This window comes from Elephas maximus, chromosome 17 (genome assembly GCF_024166365.1).
Source record: "Elephas maximus indicus isolate mEleMax1 chromosome 17, mEleMax1 primary haplotype, whole genome shotgun sequence".
NCBI lineage: Eukaryota > Metazoa > Chordata > Mammalia > Proboscidea > Elephantidae > Elephas > Elephas maximus.
Genome location: NC_064835.1, coordinates 34,203,771 through 34,221,188, shown reverse-complemented (window position 1 = coordinate 34,221,188; position 17,418 = coordinate 34,203,771). Strand labels below are relative to the sequence as shown.

The following is a 17,418-nucleotide window of genomic DNA, read 5'->3' as shown; positions in this document are numbered from 1 at the left end:
CACCACCTTCCACCTCACACCTCCACTCAGTGTCAACGGGTACCTTCTAATTTCACGTAAATTTAACTTCAGTAAGATTTTAGTGCTGCCATCCACCCAGACACTGTCCACTTGTTCACCATTTTACTCGATGCAGAGCAGACATAATAAACATCTGATGCATAAATGAAGATAAAGACCAAAAGAGGGGGAAGAAACGAGTATGCGTGCAATAGGGTACTTTGAAATACATCAGCAATTATGGGGAAAAGATGGTATCAGGAAATGTCACAGGCTCTCCCCATCTCACACAGATAACAGGTTGGTCACAGGCTGCATGGCTCACTGCAATACTTCTGTCCTGGGCTACTTCCTCGACCTGGCTGCACACACCTCTGTGTCATTCCAGATTCTGAAATGGCAGCTGTGAGTGCCGAACCTTACAGGCCTCACTCGTTCCCATCTCCTCTAACCTTGCACTGCCATTACCACTGCGCCTGGGTGAGAAGTCCTGCCTGACCTTGACACAGACAACAGTCAGGACACCCACCAATTTCCTCTTGGATCTCCTGGGCTACGTAAGGAACTTTGTAGAGCAGGGAGAGGCTTTGGTTCCGTCTTTCCTCAATCACATGCAGATGTGTCATCACCTGGAAGGACAGGAGAGAGGCACTGTCAGTGAAAACCACCAGGCCAGGAGGAAGGGACAGCCCCATATGGTTTCAGACCTGCTGAAGCTGCAGGCTCTTTACAGAGTCCAGCAAAGCAGCTGGCCAGAGAAAACGCTGCATTTACTGACCACTAAAGTGTAAGAACGGGCTCAGACTGTGGAGAACACTCTGGGTGACCGGATGATTTGTCCCAAGAGTGCGCCAAGCTAAAAGAAAACTTAATAAAAAATTTTCACTAGCGAGTTTTTGATCTGCTTTTCATGAGGAACTTACTGACTATAGGGCTCTTTACGAGAAGCCTAAATTGTACCATGTCAAACACTCAATGAAGTTCCGCTAAAAGAGGGGGCAGGTCTGTTAATTTTTACTACTTGCCAGATTAAATGGGGTAAAAAAAGAGTCTGAAATCACTGGCTAAAAAGCAGACGGGGGAGGGGTTCATTTGTGGATTTTACTTAATGAAGCAATGGCTAAAAATGGTTGTGGTGGACAGCAGAGCTTTTTCACTCGTATTTAACTAAATCACATGGTTCTTTCAAAAATTCATCCTGAGGCATAAATTATAACCTGATTTTACATAGGTGATAAAGGAAAGACTTATCTACCATTTCTGTCTTCCACAGCTTGAAGGCTGTTTATCTCAAAAAAAAAAAAAAAAAAGGAATGACTGGTTGCTTGAGGAGCTCTGGTGGAGCAATGGTTAAAGCGCTCAGCTGTTAACAGAAAGGTCGGCAGTTTGAACCCATCAGTGGCTCCACAAAATAAAAGACATGGCAACCTGCTCCCGAAAGATCACAGCCTAGAATACCCCACGGGGCAGTTCTACACTGTTCTATGCGGTTGCTATGAATTGGAGTTGACTTGAGGGCACCCAACAACAACCGGTTACTTACTTTTAAAGCTTTTTAAGGTGACACCAGAAGGTTTTTTTGGCAGACATCTACCCCAACTGAGGCTCACTGCTACAGCTCATACAAGCTATTCAGAAACTAAGCTGTTCCTGACTGGCTAGACTTAGAGCTACCCAGCTTTTCCCAGAGGGGGAGCTCTAAGCCAATGGACTTAACTACGCGGCCTCGAAGCCATGACGTGAAGGGTCAAAATGGAAACCCTTAAATGGAAAGATGCTTTTCTTGTAGATTGATGCCTCTCTGACCTTTAAAAGCAAGGATGAAAGCAATTTAATCTTATGTTTGCCACTCTGTCAATCAAGCAAATTGATTGGAAAGCACAGAGAGTGAGTGCCCGGGAGAAAAATGCAAATGCAAACGAAACACGGCACCCAGTTTAGCATGTGTTGACACTGGTATGTTTCTTCAGATGAATTAAGGAGCCATTTGAGATGGTTTGGTTCATACACCCACAGGAAGACAAGAACCACAAGGTGGATTATTGAGATTAGTGTCTTCCTAGTGAACCCCTGAGCTGTAGTCATAAGGAGGGTAAAAGGCCTCATGTCACTCACATCCAAGCCACCGAATATGACACATGTTATAACAGGCTGAATATATTCAGGTTTTTCTAGGGCTTAGATAACAGATGAGAAAACAGGCAAAAGGTTAATGTAATTCAGTAGCCAAGCTTCACTAGCAGATAGTAAATACCACAGAGGAGAGCTGCGTTATCCCCCTGGGGATTCTCTCACATGGGGGTTGTACTTCCCATGTCCCTTGGTGTGGCACTTTGATCTTGCTTCCACCTAACTGCTCTCCAGTTACTAATGAAATACACCAATCAAAGTCTTTCCCCTGCCCTTTCTCACCACACTAAACAGACTATCTTTTCTTTAAAATACAACACAGTAGTCCAGTGTTTCAACCAAAAGAGCAGAAATAATTAAGTTTAAAAAAAAAAAAAAATAGAACTGAAAATTCTAATTCCTGCAAAGATGCATACATTTTTCCATCCAAGCTTCCTGGAAGCTACTCTAGGACTCCTGGCCCTTTCTCCTTCTGTTCTATGCCACCCAGCTTAAAACCAAGCCTCAGCCACAGGCCCAGACGCTATGCCTTCTAGGAACTACAGCCTTCCTACTCTTCAAGAGCCTGATTTCTCTTATTCCCCAAAACATCCAACCTCTAAGGTGAACTCTATGTATTTAAGGACAACTACTCAACATCCGGAGCCCTGGTGGCACAGTGATTAAGAGCTCAGCTGCTAACCCAAAAGGCTGGCAGTTCAAATCCACCAGCTGCCCCCTGGAAGCCCAACGGGGCAGTTCTACTCTGTCCTACAGGGTTGCTATCAGTTGGAATTGACTTGACAGCAACAAGTTTGCTTTTTTTTTTAATTGGTCATCTTTACAGTCAATAAAATTAATTCTATGCTAGACTGCTCAAAGGCATAAGGGACTCAGCTTTGTAGCATCAGATGCTAGTACAGAGTTCAGCATATAGATAGTTGGCACAGAAACTTTTGCTCAACAAAATGCAGCAATAAATTCAGCTCCAATATTCCTAGGACACTGAGGGAGATTACCTCACAAACATAATACACACACAGGAAGCTGGGCAAATGGGAGCTTCTGTGAAGACAGGCAAGTGTCCACGCTTCTAAGTGTATTCCTGTGTACTGGGTTCCACTATCGACACAGCGTTATGTTTAAAATATGGGAGGACATAAAGTAAGATCAGTCACGCTATTATAAGGTCCTCTTTAAGAAAACCACTTAATCGGCTGAACTACCAGACTTCCTGGTTTAGAAGGAATCCAGCAGTCTTGAACACAAGTTAATTTCCTACTAATATAAGACAGTAAAATTCGAGTTAATATATGGACAATACCGAAATGAGAAACAGGGACCAGAAACAAATACCCGTAGATCTGTTACAAATCTGTCAAATAAAGCTTGACCCAGCATGGGGCAAAATCCAGGCATATAAAAGGTTTTAACAAAAACTGTAATGCACAAGAGAAGAGAGGCCAGTTTTAAAGATCTGCTAATATAGTTACCTAGACAAGGATTTTAAATATTAATTCTGGGAGTACCTTAAATCAGAACTAACATAAAAATAGACTTAGAAATTGACTTATCACTCCAATATAATGACATATTCTCAAACTTTCAGACACTGTCTAAGTAGATAGTTGGTGTGAGCTGCCTTCAAGTTGATTTTAACTCACGGCAACCCTGTGTGTGTCAGAGTAGAACTGTGTGTGCTCCACAGGGTTTTCAAGGCTGTGAGCTTTCGGAAGCAGATAGCCAGGCCTGTTTTCTGAAGCACCTCTGGACAGGTTCGAACCGCCAACCTCCCGCCTAGTAGTTAAGCACTTAACTGTTTACACTACCTAGGGACGCCTAAGTAGAAAGCACTTGATATTAAAAAAAAAAGTATGGAAAAAAAGATATTTTAAAAATAGTACATAGTACCTTTGCAAAAACCAATTCATGTGCCAAATGTGTTTGGAAACAAAAAATCACTTTCTAATTTTTTTAAGGACTAATAATAAGCACCACTATCAGCACTGTCCAACCATTAGTCAAGACAATCCCTCTCCACTAGAGTACTTTCAAAGAGCAGTTTCTATGACGTCGGCTGTACCTGGGATTTCATCTGGGCTGCCTTTTCTGGGTCGACAGCCAACACGTGCTGGTAATGACGGACAGTGTGCAGGCGGTCTTTGTTCTCGGCACGGACGTAACGCCGCAAGGCCTGGAGGATGCGGTGAGGCTGCAGGGGACAGGGGCAGCTGTTTTAATATCCAGACTAGAGAGTTGAAAACAGGCAGGAAAATTAACTTCAAAAACTCACTTCAGGGTATAAAGCCCGCTTAGGCACAAGAGCGAAAGCTGTACTTTCAAAAGCTCTTAGCTTACTAAGTAACAAGAAGCTACCTTTCCAAGTAAAATACCAAATAGTAAGTTGCAAAGTGGCACTGACCCCTTGATAGTCTTTCAGAATCTCTAGCCCACTGTCCTCTTTTCCTCGTTCAGCCTTGGATAAAGTTAGGTAGTCTCTGGTCACCCAGAAGAGTCCTGACTGGCCAACTTCAGGAGGCCTTTCCCAATATTCTCCCATCTCCCAAAGCAAGGCAGGTTAAAGTCAGGGAATAACAAAAAGTGCGTGACCACTAGCACAGAAAAGTCTCCATATGAAGTACGTTAATGTTTTCTTCATAGTAGTATATAGAATGGAACTGGTTCAAAAGCCTTCATCCGTGGAAAGTGTGTTTTTATTCTCTGAAAGTAAGGCTAGCAGAGAAAATTCAGTAATTGGATAATTACCCACCACTATCTTGAGGTTAAGATACTTTCACGTGACAGGTGGTAGGTATATTCAGGCATAAAGTGATATATGTTAAAGTTATATAATAAACAAATTCTAGAACAACGTAATACTTCTTCCTCCATAATCTTCTCTCCTTACCTCAAGTGTTGCTAGAACCTGTCATAAAAATGCAGTTTTCACAGACCTGTGTGTCACACACTACTTCCACAAACACACACTTCAGGCAGGTGACACTAAGAATACAATTCACCGATGAGTCAGCTCTGAATACAACTCACCCGTGGTGGGTCAGACTGCAAGGCAGCCAGGTAGTTCTCCAGGGCCATGCGCCGGCGGTCGTTCAGCATGGCTTCTACTCGAGCCAGGTGAGTTTCCACCAGCTGCTGCTTCTCACTAGCTGCTTCCTTCTCTAAAGCTTTAACCATAGCTTGGAAGTGCTACACCAAGAAAGGAGGACAGCATGTAATTCACGGCACCTGGAAGAAGTCTAAGCAAGCGACCTCCAGGCCTTGGTGCTTGCCCAGTGCCTGGGCAAGAAGGCAACAGGTTTAGAGAGGTAGTACAAGGTAGGACCAAAGTATATCTTATCTGATTTCTGTCAGGATAATTACTTTCTTATCTAAAGAGAGCAAGTTAGTGCTGAGTTTTAGAAGCACTCCTGGGCACTTCCGTAGCTGAAGTTACTGCTGCTGCAGCCCCGTGCCTGACTGCTGGTGCACGGTACAGTAACAGAGGTACTGTCCTTTCCCACTGCGGCAAGGCACTGACTTCCAGACCGTGAAACCACAAGCCAAAACGATGTGTGCTGTGAAACCGCTTCCACTGATGCGCTAGGTCATACAGAAACCTTCACCTTCACATCATGAAGAGCAAGTTACTTATGACCGACCCCGTCAATGTTAGTGGTAGTTTAAGCTGTTGAGCTGAATTTCCCTGCACAAGATGCACTGGCTTACAGAGAAATTAAAACTCTAGAACAGATTTTCTAAATGAATGATGAACACAAAGGTCTTCCCGTAGAGTCTTAACTTCACAAGAAGTGAGGTTTCAGCTAAACATAAACATAAACAAGCTGATTTAAAATCTAATCAGTTCTATGAGACCCAAATCAGTCTCGTATGTTGCTATCCCTATCCTACCAACTCTCTCCTAGACAAGGGGAATGCAATTTGCTGCTACGATTTTAAGGTGACATTCTTACAAAGTTAGACATGAATGTGTATCAGAGATCTTTATTTTCTGCCTCTCGACTTTTCAGTAAGCCTGTAAAACAAAAAAAAAACAAACAAATTCTGTCCTGCTGAAAAACAAGAATGAAGATGACAGATGACAGAGGAGTTTTGCCAGGAGAGCGGAATTAACAAATGTAGCCAAGCTAAGATTACTTCTTGGCAAGAATCAGCAGTGCTTTGGTGGGAGGTCTGGTTTCCTCCATCATAGATGAGCAGTGCTAGAGAATGCCACTTGGGAGGTGAAAAGAAAAAGCACACCAGCTACTTCCTTGTAACATAGTCCTCAACTAAAAGGACGTGTCAAGTTCTAACTTCCTGTGAGTCTGCGTCTGACCATCGTTTTAAAGGACCAAGCTGGCCACTTTGTCCCTGGGGAACGTGTCTTACCTGAATGAGGGTCTGTCTCTCTGCTTTGGGGAGGTTCTTAGCTTGAAGCTCTGCCTCTTCCCATTCCTTCTTTACCTGGAACAAAGGTCAAGAACACTTTAGTCAGATTCTCAACAACGGCAAAAGTAAATTATACTTAAAAAACAAAAACACCCAACTATAATCAGAGAACAATCCCCTAAAACACCTCAATTTTCTAAAAATATTGCCAGGCACTGGACCTAATACAGGAAACACTGCAAAGGGAACTGCCTCATATGATCCCTTTGGAGGCCAGGGCTCTGCCTCATAAGATCTCAGGCCTCCACAGGGATCCACATGGCACCTCAACCCCACGACCTCCTAATTACATAACCCTGAGTTGCTTAAAAGTCTGTGTCTTTGTGCCTCATCAAAATAATGGGGTTAATGTTTTACTTCTCAGAACTGGTGTGGATAAAATAAAATAAGGATCATTTCCCAAAGTACCGACACAGCAGTAATATGTAGGATTTTAGGTGGTACTGAGACTGAGCACGAAGTAACACTGCAAGGTACTCCCTTTCCAATTTCCACTTGGCCTTTCTGAGTAAGTCAAGGAGAAAGCTGCACTTTGTTGCTCCTATGACCAATACTTCTGTACCACTTATAAACTCTTTTCAAGGAAAACATCCCGAGGCGCAAAGCCTCACTGGCAACAGCATCTAGTTAAAATTTATTAATACATTTGCTTCCACCTAATACATTTTTACAATTACCTTCTTCTTATGGCGAATGATAATAGCTTTCTATTTACAACAGAAATACATTTTTAAAAAAGTGGGAATGGAGCACAGCCCTACCCTGACACACATGGGGTGGCCATGAGTCGAATCACCTTGACGGCACCTGGTTTTAATGGCAAAGAAAAGTACCTAATAGAGGAAGTGCTTGGCAGAATGTCTGGCAGCTGATAAGCACTCAAGGTTAATTATACTATAATAGAGGCAGGGGCAGGGAAGGGAGGAAGGACCACAAGGTAGCTGACTTACGCTCCTGTACCTGACCTTTCCTATCACAGCTACCAGGACGTTTTAAAGAGCTGGGGTCACTCTTCTCCAAAACTATGAAAACCGTGTTACCCAATGCCAAATACCACGAGGAGGAGAATGTCAGGATTACCCTGTCCATTCGGTTGCGGTGCCGGATTTCTAGCTGCTCCTTGGCCTTCTGGAAGCGGGCATGTTCATTGTCGTCAGCAGAGGTCTCGAAATACACATCGACATCATTGGTTGGCAGAGGAGTTGGGGGAACTGAAACAAAATTACAGAGAAAGTTCTCTTTTCTGAGGGCCAGGCGCCTGTGCCCTGGGAAGAAAACCAAGCTCAGGACCTGCAAAATTGATTCCATTTATCTTGTATCATGCTACAAGTACGGGGTGCTCCTGTCTGCCAAGACTCCACTCTGTCAGATCACAGTGGGCAATCTTCCTTCCATCACAGTCATCAACCATGTCAGTCCACGCTAATGTAGCAATTTACTGGTAGGTCAACCACCTGGTGTCTTCAGCACCAGTGAGACATCTACTTATAACTTCAGAGTGAAAAAACAAAATATGCTTCTATACCTTCCCTTCAGTTCTTGAAACCATAAAATCTGAAAAAATAGCTACCTCATTGCCTGTCAGTGAAGCATGTGGACAGAGACCAGGGCTGAAATCAGACCCAATCAGACCCAATAGAGGCACTTCCTTTCTCCTGGCTATTTTTAGGTCATAATTTACTTTGGAAAACTGGTCCAACTGCTTGTTCTTTGCTTATAGGCTGGGTGTGGAGGCAGTCTAAACCACTGTAGCTATAATTTTTAGTTTTCAGTATCACTGAGGGACTCTTGGCCCCACCTCCGGTAAAAACAATCAATCGAGGTGCTATATTTTTACAAGGACAACTTACACTGTGTGACGGTGCTTTGTGCTTTTCAATCCATTATACTGATTGGCCTTCCCAGGCCATTAACAGAAAACAAAATCCATGAAAATAAACTCCCCACTGCTCCTCACACAGAAGCTATTTCTGGCCCCAGGCAAATGAGTATCTGTACAGTGGAGCTTAACATTCTAAAGGAAAGGATTGAGGTGATGAGTTTCCTTGGTCAACCTCACAAGAAATACATACCTATGGAAACTCTTATTAGCCCAACTCACTGGAGATTTCCCAAGCTGAAGGGAGGACAAGTAACTTGCCAGCATTAATTACTACATCTTGACATAATTTCAGAGCTAAATGAAGAACTAAAGCCCAAATCCAGGTAATTTTCATTGAGAAACAAATCCACCTAATTCCCGGAACTGCGTAATTTTAATACAACCTTAAAACAACTGTACAACTGACAAATACAGCTATAAATTAAGTACGCTACTCCAAAGTTATTCTCAGAAATCTTTTATTTATCCCCTTTTATTATATAAACCTAAAAGGCACAACTCTAATTTTGAGAGGCATATTCGACTCCTTCCTAAGTTTAAATCAGATCTCAATACCCAGCTTTCCGATACACTCAATCAGAGCATACTGTGCTTTAGCGAAACACATTCCCAGGATACTCAAAAGTGAGGCGAAGACAATTTCAAAGCACTAAATTCCCGGAATATCAGTACTCATGTTGCCCTGAGAGAAGGCTTGTGCACTGGGGTGGAGCCTTTGATGACAGCCTAGGCTGGATAAAGCTATCATAAAACACAAGCTACCACCTTCCCTAACAGAAAGAGAGGTAGTATGCCTAGAGGTTTGGTTCTACAGGCACAGTGGGGCTCAGACCTAGGGACACACCCCTCTGTCCCTATGAAAAGTGACTGCTCATAAAGTCAGGACACTTTCCCAGCCCTCTTCATGGAGGACACAAGCTTTACCCCTGGCAGCAGCAGTGCTTCCACGCCCTCAAAACACTCTAGCTGGGAGTTCCCACAACTACATGAACACACAGATTCTCTTTGGCAAATCTCCCTCAGCCCTCAGTCCACGCTAGTACAGCAATTCACTGGAAACAACTTCTCAGACTTTGTATAACTGACGATGCCCTCAGGAACTCCCATTCCATCCTGTCTTACATCACTACCTACCTGACCCTTTGAGTAAAGAAGGTCAACAGTGAAATTTTTCAACATCCCCGATTCCTCAGGGTTAAAGCTAAAGCAATGTTTTGTTGACTCTCGGTTTGAATAGCTTTACAAAGTAGTAAACATCATCACCGTAAGTGTTTCTAGCTCCAAATGCTTTCTGAATAAATCAAGTTTCTGCCACCAAAGTTTCCTTAAGTCTCATACTTTACTTCAACTTTCAACCAAATAAAAATGGCTTTCCACAGAGCAATAGCTAAAAGTACACCATCTTAGGATTTAAAATATCTTTTGGTAGGGTGAGGAAAAAGGAAAACAAAGGTATTTGAATGAAAAGCCATCAGAAGCTACAGCCGAAACTTGGGGAGCAAATACCAGGAACAGGCAGCAACTCATTATTCTAATCAACTCCAGAGGAGGAGCCAAGAAAAGCCTGCCTTGCCCTGGGGATTTTTAGAAACCCACGGGCTAGTGCTGCAAGGTCAGACGAGGAGAAAGAGGTAAAGAGCTAACTAGAGAGAAAGGAAAACTGTCTTCCTTCCTATGTCTAACGTAAACCCAATTCAACTGAACCAATGAATTTCCTTTGTGACCAAAGAACACACAAACGAAAACCCATCCACTTTCTAGAGTCCAGCATGATCTAGTGTTGCCAAAACATCAGAAGAAACAAGCCAATACCATATGGCAGCAGAGCTATCTCCCAGAATTATCCCTGTTGTCACTTTAGAGAACAGGAAGTCCTGTTAGCCAGCGTGCATGCCGGGGGGCAGTGGTAGTGATAGTTCAAAAACAGGAATGAGCAGCAAAGCCCAGAACATGAGCCGGTGCAGAACTCGTGGCTGATCTGCTTACCTGTTTGTGCCTTTCCACTAGAGACAGCCAAGGGCTCCTGACCAACACTAAAGGCTTGGAGGCCTGCAGACCACAAACCAGATGAGAGAAGATCCCGCAGCACCAGAGGGAACACCACTACCAGCCAGGCACACAGTGAGAACGGGCACAAGAAGTCGACTGCACATCCACCAGAAGGGAGCCAAGCCTAGCTCTAGGAAGCACAAAGGTGAGGGGACAACTGACAGCAACACCTGAGTTGGCAGGGACACTACAGAGACGCAGTCACGAGGATGGCCAGAGAGACAGAACACTGACAGGACAGTGGCTGCAGCACAGAGCCAGCGCGAGGCGGGACTTACTCATCGTTTTACACACAGCCATACAATAATCCTCAGACTCAAAATTGTTCCTGTTGCCTCCGCAGCCGCCATATATAAAGCGCACGCACTTTCCCTTGGAGAGGTCGAAGTACCAACGAGGCATCACGGCCCGGCAGGGCCCCGTCATCGCCTCCTGGGAGCAGACAGCTGTGTGGAAATGGTCAGAATGTCAGCAGTGGCTTCACATGTTTCAAAATACTACAGACCAGCAAGGGGCGGGAGGGACGGAGCAAGGAGGAGATGCCTGGGGACAGACTTAACACCAGAACCTAAACACACTGGCTGGCGCACTCACCAACTCAGTGAGCAGGACCCACTCTGACATGCAGAAGGACACTTAGAAAGGAAAATAAATAATTTTTTACATTGTCCCGAGTCTAAACTGGTATACAGGCTCCCTGAGCCTCCCATTTCTGATCTTTACGTGGCAGTATTTGCCTGATTTGTCTATCCTGTGATTCCCAGGATGAAAGGGGACAATGCAGGTGGAAGTGATGTCTTAAGCAGCGACAAACTACTTAACACTCAAGGAGCTGGAAGGACGAGTGCTCTCAGTTTTCACCTTCTTCAAGGTGAATCACAAACTTCTGGACTCACTAAGTAATTTTCCCCAAGTTGGTCCCTCAGTAAATCTTCAAGTCTTAACTGCCCTCAAATGTACCATCGGCAGGAGACTGTGTACGTGGTACTGGAACTTTCACAATCTTTTTCTTTTAAATTGGCAAGATGAAAACATTACTGACCCTGGTCCCTTACTAGAAGACCATAAATTTCCACCCTCCCAGCTGCAAACATCTTTCTAATGGACAAACAGGGCAGCTGACAGACTGGAACACATTCGGGAAAGGAGATACCAAGGAAGGCATTTTCCTTCTACAAGGCCAACCCTTTAGCAGTACCGAAGAGGGGGAGTTCTCTTTGGGGAGAGAACATCTCAGGTGGATGGGGAAGAAGCATGCCAAAGGGTGGATTATGGTATCTCTTATTCTCTAGTCCCTGTTCTCTGATTAAATCTTTACAAGTATGATGGTATCTTCTGATTCAGTTCTGCCCTCTCCCTGGATGTGTCAACTGCCACACACCCTACAGAGGGGCCCGCCAATGCTCAGATGGCACGCCCATGCACTGGAGAGCTGAATCACCTCCAATGTACGGAAACACCACTTTTCCTTTTGTGACTTACCTGTAAAAACACAGCACACCAAGCTCTAAGTAAGTAGCTACCATACGGATTTTAAAGCCACGGCTCTACGTCGGGTTACCTTTAACATCGTTGGCAATTTCCTTCTCTGAAATAATCCCGTCATTGCTGGGCTCAGTGGGGTTCTCCTCGTTGTAGTCGTCTCCTTTAAAGGTGTCGTAGTAGTAATCACGGTCTTCCGTCACTTCCTCCCCTTCTTCCTCATCGTCGTCCTCATCTACAGCTGCTTCTGTGAAGTCTTCCAAATCTGCTTCGGTAGGAAATTCACTAGAGACCACAATAAAAAAGGAAGGTTGATGCCAACTCCTAGGACAATGCACAACAATAATTCCCTTGCCTATTTTGAAACACAAAAATAGAGACAGGAAATAGGCTCAACTCACAGTTAACTGCCACTAAAGCCCTCAGCTCAGCTACATCAGCAAAAGGGAAGAGCTAGTGAACAGACTGCACAACCTGCAGAAAATAGTGTGGCCCAGGGCAATGTGAAGCTGAAAGCCTTGTACTCCTGTGACCAGTTATGGCTCCAATGAACCGAAAACTGGTTCAACTGCGAGCATAGACGGGGGAATACCCGCCTCCCTCCTCCAGAAGCGAGCAGCGAGCAGCAGCAGCCACTTAAGTGAGATGGTTTCACAGGCTTGAGATAAAAGTTGACCTTTTATAAATATCATAGTCATCTTCTTCATCGTCTTCCTCTTCTTCCTCCTCTTCTTTTGACACAGTGGACTCAGTACTCTTCGGCTGGGGGCAGCACACATATTCGGTGCCATGGAACTGGTCTACCCCACAGGGTAATAGCATGCCGTAGCTGTACAAGGTCATTCCCTGCGTCAGACATGCCTAAAAGAAATCCAGGTACCAAGGTAAGAACATGCTCCAGAGAAAATAGGATCAAGTGATCCTGGGCCCCTAGCTCTACGCAGAAAAACCTGTGAGCAAATCACTATGTAAGGCTTTCTCTTATGGACACACAAATTTTCTGTCCAAAAATTGTGGCACTATTATTTTTAGAAGACTTACGAATTTTTTAATTCACAATGGAGAAACACCATCTGGGACAAATACACTGAAAGCCCAAAGTTGGAGAAAATTAAGGAGTCCCCTCTGGTAATGATCAGCACCAGTTAAAGACGGCCGACAATAACCTACGTTCATCGTAAGAGCTGACTCTGCTCCAGAATCTGACTGGAGAAAGACCACTGACTGGAGAACCAATTTATCCACAAAAGACAAGAGTTAAGAAAGCGTAATTCTCCCAAAACAAAACACAGCGAATCTCGTTTGTATATATGTCCAGACACATATTTTCCTTAATTGGCTACCTCCACACAGCTTTAGGACTTTGGGTGACTCTCTTGGGATGCCGATGACAGCACACAGCATTCTTGCTCAACACTCAGCTTTAGGAGCTGGACTGTCAACCCTAAATTTCCTGTAAGAGTATCAATTCTTCCCTCAAATGTTTACAACCCAGAAAATACAAGTAAATGCAAACCCTGAAGAAATGACGGGGGGCGGAGGGTTAATTTAGAAGTATGGTGAGACTTGGAGGAAAATGCTACTTTCTCTCCCAGCAGATCCAGCAACATTTGGCCTCCCCCCGACCACCGTTCTCTTACCTCCCTGACGACAGTGTGCCAGTGCTGGTGGTTCTCACACGCCTCCATCCACTCCTTGTGGAAAAACTGGCACTTTTCCGGAACTAGCAGAACATCACTCACAAATTCACCCACTGGAAAAGAGAAGCCGATCTGATAACAGACTCAAGGGGACGTGACCCTCGCTGCCGAGTACCGTGACAGTTACAGTCAGATGGACCAGGGGCAGTCTCCAGCCAATCTGCATCAGCTGATGGACGCCTCCCACACCCAAAGGCCAGGTGGGTGGTGTGGCTCCAGGCAAGCAGCTGTAGGAACTCCACATTCCCTGAGCCATGATGCTGGATTTCCCTTGCTCTGCCTCCCTGACTCCAATCCTTCTTCACAATCTCATTGCAGGGCTGGAGCAGCACATGCTGGGTGGAAGCAGCACAGGAGTCTTGTAATGCGGCCACCCCAAACACGCACAGCTACGTCCCATAGCCTCTGATACCACATGAATAATGTTCCTTGCCTCTTACCTCCCTAGTCCTGCCCACACACCTGTTCTAATAACAAAATACTCAGGAAACTAAGACTAGGTATTCTACTGAAATGCAGGTGAATCTTACTTTAGCTTTTTGTGGACCTAAAGACACCTAGCTCTAAAACAAAGCACTGTAATAACTATGCAGGCAAGAACCACCAGTGGGTGATTAATACACAGGGGAAAAGGTACACCTTGACGATGAGCAGCTCTGGCAGACACTACCTTAACCAGGTGATCAGCTATATAAACATCACCAATAATGGACAAACTGACATACGTCATGCCCTAAGAAGAACTTATCGCCCACAGAGTATTTCTGCCAAAAACGTGTCATCTGAATCTATATGCATACCTGTTGCCGTCAAGTCAATTTCGACTCATAGCGACCCTATAGGACAGAGCAGAACTGCCCACAGAGTTTCCAAGGAGTGCCTGGTGGATTCAAACTGCTGACCTTTTGGTGAGCAGCCGTGGCTCTTAACCACTACGTCACCAGGGAGCAACAGAATTCTTTTAGAAATACATGCTGGAATAGTCACAGGAAAAAAAAAGAAAGCTATCTGTGACTTGTTTTCAGATAATTGGGGGTGGGGTGGGGCTGGGACTCCAGATGAAAGGAAATGGGGACATGGGGGTGAACTGCGTTAGTCTCACTACATTTTCATGTTTGTAATTTTCTGTAATGAAAGTTAAAAACATATACATCACTGGATTGTCACCCAGAGATTGTCACTTGGTAGGTCTAGGTTAGCAGTGGAGCTCTTAACCACTGTGCCCCCAGGGCTCCAGGTCTAAAGGAGGACTCAATAATCTGCATTTACTGATTCTGATGCAGGAGATGGAGTTTACCATCAGTCATACCTTCCCTACAGGGTCTAAGTGGAGGAAAACAGAGGGAGAGACATGTACTAAGTTAAGGGAGCAGTGGGGTAAGCAGGTACAGGAGAAAAGGAAGCAGGCAGGCTAACTTCTGAGTCCAAAAAAAGTATGATAAAGTAATCTAGGGCATTCATCTAGTACAAAGTCTGTGTAGACCAGTCCTCCCAGAGCCTCTGCACTAGGCCCTCAGTCTCGGGACACTGGAGAAGTCAGCGCCCAAGGAGCAAGAGAGGGGTGATCCCTATCCACCGTGAGGCATGCTCCTGACACGACAAGCTGGAACTGTGCAGACAGCCTGCTTACATCCAAATTGTTATACCAGGGAATTAGGTTTCACATGGCTGTCAGAATAGGGGCATCTGAGACAGAGAGCCCAGTTCAGTGGACCGAGCTCAGCACCACCCCTGCAGAAAGCGCTAAGGCAGGGATACAAAGGACAGACACAGGGTCGCACTGGAGGACCCTAAAGGCTCCAGGGGAGGTGGTATATGTACCCACACTTCACAATCGACTAGATTAACAAAGTTTAGAACAAAACAAGATGGTAAACTGAGATCTGCCCTCTCCTAGGAGCGGCAACCCAAGAGCGTATTTAAGAGGCAGTCTACGTAGCCCTGGTGGCACAGCAGTTCAGAGCTCGGCTGCTAACCAAAAGGTTGGCAGCTGGAATACACCAGCCATGCAGCTCTGCTCTGTCCTATAGGGTTGCTATGAGTTGGAAATGACTTGACAGCAACAGGTTTTTTGGTATTTATATCATCTTAGATAAATCCCAAAACGATGTAAAATAAAAATAAGCAGTAAAAGGTTAGGTACAGTATAACAGCATTAATATAAGTTTTAAAAAACAAAAGCAAATTGTTCATGGATATACGTATGTACCAAAAGTATAAAAACATGCATAAGGATGATACATGAAACACTGGGGTTGTGACTACCGTTAGCAAGGGAGGAAGAATGACAGGTCTGGCTGTATCTAGAACATTTTATCCCATTACTAAAAAACAAGGAAAGATGAAGCAAACATGGCAAAATGTTGAAGAACTTAATCCAGGATGGTGGGTCCATGGGTGACCATGATACTGTATTTTATCTTTTTAGTATGCTTGAAACATTACAGAATTTAAAATAAAAATATTTAAAAAGAAAAACGCCAGAACTCTAATAAAGTAATTCTTAACTCTTATGCTAAACTGTAAAATTAAATGCCAACCAATTTTCAGGTATTCAATGAACACACCTAACTTTTAAAATCCAAAAAAAAAAAAAAAAAGAATGAATACTACTGAAATAGAAAATAAACTAGAAAAGTTAAAAAACAAAAGAGTACTCCTTGATTTAACAATTCTAATTCTACACATACATCCTAAGGAAGCAAGTGAACAATCACAGATACTCACTACAATGTTACTTATATAAAAAATCAAGAACCCATCTAAATGTCCATTAATAGGGAATTGGTTTAATAACAGCACATATATACAATGGAATACCATGGGGTCATAATTATGGCTATATTTAACATGTAAAAATTTTCATGATGGTTTGGTAATTTTAAAATCACCAAATAAGCCAACCCCTCCCTCCTTTAGCCTGGCTAACTCTTTTAAGGCCAAATTAGTCTTTTAAGAATAGCACATAAAAACCAAAACCAAACACACTGCCTTCAAGTTGATTTTGACTTATAACGACCATATAGGGCAGCGCAGAACTGCCCCACAGAGCTTCCAAAGCTGTAATTTTTACAGAAGCAGGTTGCCACATCTTTCTTCCCCGAGGTGGCTGATAGGTTCAAACTGCTGATCTTCCGGTTAGCAGCCGAGTGCTTAACCACAGATGCTCGATGAATCCCCCCTTATCCACAGAGAATACATTTCAAGACCCCCAGTGGATGCCTGAAACTGCAGACAGTACTGAACCCTACATATACTATGTTTTTTCATACACATAGATATCTATGATAAAGTTTAATTTATAAATCAGGCACAGTAAGAGATTAACAGTAACTTTGGCATATCTAAACTGTCAGCATCACCACTCTTGTGTTTGGGGGCCATTCATTATTAAGTAAAACACCAGCACTGCTATACCACGACAGTCATCTGATGATCGAGACAGCTACTGACTGACCAAGGGGTGGATAGTGTATACAGCATGGATACACTCGACAAAGGGATGATTCGTGTCCTGGGTGGGATAGCGTGAGATTTCAAATCACACTACTCAGAATGGCGCTCAATTTAGAAGTTATGAATAGTTTATTTCTGGAATTTTCCATTTAATATTTTCAGTGACCGCAGGTAACTGAAACTGGGGAAAGTGAAACCGTGGATAAGGGGGGGCTGCTGTATATCATCTTTAAAAAAAGGTGGGGAGGACATTTGTAATATGACTCCATTTAGGGTGGAGAAAAATTTAAA

The 17,418-nt window shown here is 43.9% G+C and overlaps 1 protein-coding gene across 4 annotated transcripts in view; it reads right to left on the bottom strand.

Annotated features, from left to right (window-relative positions):
• Positions 1–17,418, bottom strand: part of APLP2 (amyloid beta precursor like protein 2) — an 87,262-nt gene that overhangs the window by 9,276 nt on the left and 60,568 nt on the right. For 2 of the 4 annotated variants that reach the window (XM_049856481.1, XM_049856482.1), the window contains exons 4-12: positions 13,612–13,724; positions 12,648–12,832; positions 12,051–12,256; positions 10,768–10,935; positions 7,639–7,769; positions 6,499–6,573; positions 5,158–5,316; positions 4,193–4,321; positions 530–629 (exon numbers count right to left, since the gene is read on the bottom strand). In XM_049856481.1, coding sequence (XP_049712438.1) covers positions 530–629; positions 4,193–4,321; positions 5,158–5,316; positions 6,499–6,573; positions 7,639–7,769; positions 10,768–10,935; positions 12,051–12,256; positions 12,648–12,832; positions 13,612–13,724 — 1,266 coding nt within the window. The remainder of the gene's footprint in view (positions 1–529; positions 630–4,192; positions 4,322–5,157; positions 5,317–6,498; positions 6,574–7,638; positions 7,770–10,767; positions 10,936–12,050; positions 12,257–12,647; positions 12,833–13,611; positions 13,725–17,418) is intronic. The other 2 variants (XM_049856483.1, XM_049856484.1) reach the window with 1 other exon arrangement.